This window comes from Glycine soja, chromosome 8, assembly GCF_004193775.1.
Source record: "Glycine soja cultivar W05 chromosome 8, ASM419377v2, whole genome shotgun sequence".
Lineage (NCBI taxonomy): Eukaryota > Viridiplantae > Streptophyta > Magnoliopsida > Fabales > Fabaceae > Glycine > Glycine soja.
The window spans coordinates 35,971,742-35,975,645 of NC_041009.1; the positions used below are offsets into that span (position 1 = coordinate 35,971,742).

General features: G+C 38.8%; 2 protein-coding genes across 2 annotated transcripts; one reads left to right on the top strand and one right to left on the bottom strand.

Moving 5' to 3' along the window:
• LOC114424112 lies at positions 1–495 on the bottom strand. Its single transcript, XM_028390976.1, has 2 exons — positions 344–495; positions 1–253 (listed from the first exon to the last, which is right to left on the bottom strand). Exons 1-2 carry the CDS (start codon positions 493–495, stop codon positions 1–3), a joined length of 405 nt encoding a protein of 134 aa, XP_028246777.1.
• Positions 496–2,669: 2,174 nt separating this feature from the next.
• Positions 2,670–3,011, top strand: LOC114424113 (protein MAIN-LIKE 2-like). Its single transcript, XM_028390977.1, has one exon. The coding sequence runs from the start codon at positions 2,670–2,672 to the stop codon at positions 3,009–3,011; it is 342 nt and encodes a 113-aa protein (XP_028246778.1).
• The last annotated feature ends 893 nt before the right edge of the window (positions 3,012–3,904 follow it).

Below are 3,904 nucleotides of genomic sequence, written 5' to 3' on the forward strand. Positions count from 1 at the left end.
TCACCCATATGTTGTCTCACCCTTGACAATGTCAAATGCCAATGGAAATATGTTGTTAGTGCCATCTTGTGCAACTGCAATTAACAACGTCCCTTTGTATCTTCCATATAGCCATGTTCCATCAATTTTCATAACGAGTTTACAAAATGCAAATGCATCAATGCATGCTTTAAATGACCAAAAAATTCGATGGAATATGACCTTGTCTGGGATTGGTTGGTTGGACTCGTCTAGTGCAGGAATAGTTTGAATCCTGACAATTGTGCCAGGGATGAAAAATTGCAAAGCTAGTAGGTATTTGGGAAGTATGTTGTATGACTCTTCCCAATTACCATATACCTACTTGAGGGCCCATTGTTTTGCTAGCCATGCTTTACGATATGTGATGGTGTATCCGAACTCTTGTCTTATGAATACGATGAATGTAAGAATGGTTAGTTGCTCATTTTCTTCAACCATCGCAAGGATATTTTTGCCTACAAGTTTTGAATCCATCTTATTGTGATTTTTTCTTTCGGATGCTCTAAGTTTCCATTGGCACCTTTCAACTGGGCAACATAAGACCCATGTATCCTTCACACACCTCTTGGCTCTGAAAGTCACATGGTTCTTAATGTGCCACATTTTTACCGTGTGTTTCAGGTCCTCAATTGACGAAATTGCTGACCAACATACAACTCGTCATTGTGCGAGTCAAATTGTTGTTATTGGTCCAAAAAATGCCTATAGTCAGGGTTGTCAAGCACTTGGATTTCACCAACATCAAAATTATTTGGATATGGACGATAAACATTTTCAGATGATGTTTGTTGGAAAAGGAATTGTATGCCATTATTGCCTTTGTTGTCGTCGTTGTTGTTGTTCGCCAAAATTTCATCTTCATCGTCACTGAAGTCATCAACAACTTCATCCGACAACCCATTTTAAGCCTGGTAGTCACGTGACATTGAGCAACATGGATATCAGTAGTTGGGTCGACATTTATTTGGGAGACCTCATTTAGTTGGGGAGTCGTCTCACAGTAGTTTGATGATCCACCAAGCAGTTGTGTGTATGAACTAATGTAGGTATCAAATTCAGTGGGTTCAAAATAAGGGACGTAATAATCATTTGTGGTCGTGTATGGGATTGGTGTGTAAGAGGATTGGCCTTCATGGTAGGTTTGAGTATGGTAGTTAGTGTATGCTGTTTCGTGAATTTGTGGTGATTAAATGATTGTTTCGACATTGGTGGTAAAAGAAGGTTGTTGTTCGTATTGTACGAGGAATTGAAAGCCACTTAAGCAATGATGTCGGTTATAGACATCGAACATGCCATCAATATCCTCATCGTCACTGATGGTAATAACTTAGTAATTGAATATGCCAGACCCAACAGAAATGGGGTATCAATAAATGATTGTGTTATGGTTTGACCTCGGTTTAGGCTCATCTTACGTTGGATTTTTTGTTTTCAAGGCATTCAAGGTGATGCCTCTCCTCATTGAAACAAGTACATCATTTCCGCCCTTAAACTCAACGCCCTCGTCACAATCGGCTACATAGGCATCATAGTAGACTAGGGCAGAGACATTTTCATTTCTACTTGCCATGGTGACTGAGAGTGATTAGGTTTGGAGATTGAGCGTGTTTTGGTTTGGAGACTAAGAGTGATTTGGTTTCAAGACTGAGAGTGATTTGGTCTGGAGACTGAGAGTGATTTGGTATAGAGATTGAGATTGATTTGAAACTTCTGTTGTGAAGTATTTTTTGTATGTAGAAGAATACGTTTGGAGACATATTTATAGTGTCGTGGCTATGGATAGATCCAACGGTCGTTATCGAACCGACAATTTTAATGGTCCAGATTGCCTCCACAGAGTCATGAACAGTGCACCGACAACTTTTGTTGTCAAAATTACGTGAACAGTGTCGTGAACAGTGCAGTGACAATTTTTGCGGTGAAAAATTGATCTACAGTAACATGAACAGTGTTTTGATGTCCACAGTGACGTGAACAATGTTCTGACGCACACAGTGATATGAATAGTGTATCTACAGGATTTCTAACGCGCACACTATCGCTGTAGGATTCTTGACATGAATAGTAAATGAACAGTGAGTGCACAGTACTGTGAGTAGTGGCACGCACAAATTTTTCTCCGCCTATAAAAACCATCTCAGAACATACAACTTATTACACTCACCGGTTCATTTTGAATATCAACAACTAAATTTTCAATCGTTTGATTGTGTAAAGGGAGAATGGAGGCAACAACATTGTTATGGAAACAAGATTGTTATCGAGCTTCAAAGATACAAACACATGGTAAGTACAAATTAGATGATATTATAACCTTTTATTGTCATGACAATTATAAAAAGGCAACTTTTGTTTTACAGGGACAACCACCAATAATCATTTCGTATTGTCATTTGATACCCTCTCCTCATCCTTTAATTAAGTCGTTGCTTGCTTATACTAGGTTTGCTGATGTGGCAAATTTACACCACTTCAAAATTGATCGTCATCTAGTGACTACACTTGTTGAGCGATGGAGACCAGAGACACACACTTTTCATCTTCCTATTGGAGAATGTACAATTACACTAGAGGATGTAGCACTGTAGCTTGGCATAAAGGTGGACGGTAGGCCAATCACTGGTGCAACCTACTATGATTGGGAGGAAATGTGTGAACAATATTTGGATGTTGTTTCGCCAAAGGGAGAAGCAATAGTAGGCTTTACCATTATGCTTAAGTGGTTGCAAGATAATATGTTGCCGCTTCCCTCAGAACCAACACAACAGCAGTTAGAAGCATATTGTAGAGCTTACCTTTTGTGGCTAATTGGTGGGGTTTTAATGCCAGACAAGATGGAAAATTGGGTTCATTTGATGTACCTCACTGTGCTGGTTGATCTCGACCAAGTCAGACAGTATATTTGGGGCTCTACTTGTCTAACAATGTTGTACAAGGAAATGTGTAGGGCCACTGACCCTGATGCCAAAACCATGGGCGATTGTGCCTAATTGTTGCAATCTTGGGCATGGTATTGCATGCCTTTCATTGCAGCAAGAGTTAATCGGACACCATCGTATCGGTTGGTTATAAGGTAATATGAGTCTCAAATTCATTGTTATATGATTAGCATAGTATGTATTAAATTAATAATTTTTCATTTATTAGATGGAGTGACGTGGATTAAGCTTTACTAGTACACCACATGGAGATGTCATCGGTTATAGGATGAGATTAGACTACATGACAACTGAACAGGTAATAAATAAACTATGAGTTACATAAAAATAATGTTGAGTTTTGTGTTTTTAATAATTAATTAATTATTTATTTTGTATTATTTCAGTTCTTGTGGAATCCATGTCTCCACTTTTTGGATGTTTTGGAGTCGACAACTTTCATAGCATCCTCCATATGGACAACATGTACCCCTCTAATTTGTTTCTCGATAGTAGAATGACACCAAGAAGATAAAGTTAAACTTCAATTCTGCCTCGGACAAGACATACCAGATCCCCCAAGAAACATGGACAAACTTCACAAAATCGATATGCGAGGTCGAACTGACACAAATTGGGCAGAAAAAGTTGCAAAGTGGATAAGGTATTGACAACAACGTCAATCAATGATTTTATAGGGAAACCTATTATAGGGCATGCAAAGCATTCTCAGGAATACATGGCCTGGTATCAAAGTAATACTATTATTTTTTTAAATATGCAACCGCCAAGTGGATCGTCAATAAATTTCGAAACTGGTTAATCGTCAAGGGCAACAAACAACGTGCAACCAAAATGTAATCCTGCATACATACGAATTCCCCCCATGATAGATTACGTTCCACCCACAGACACACCAATTCCCCACCCCCATGACAGATTGTTTTTCCTGGTGCTTCAAACAT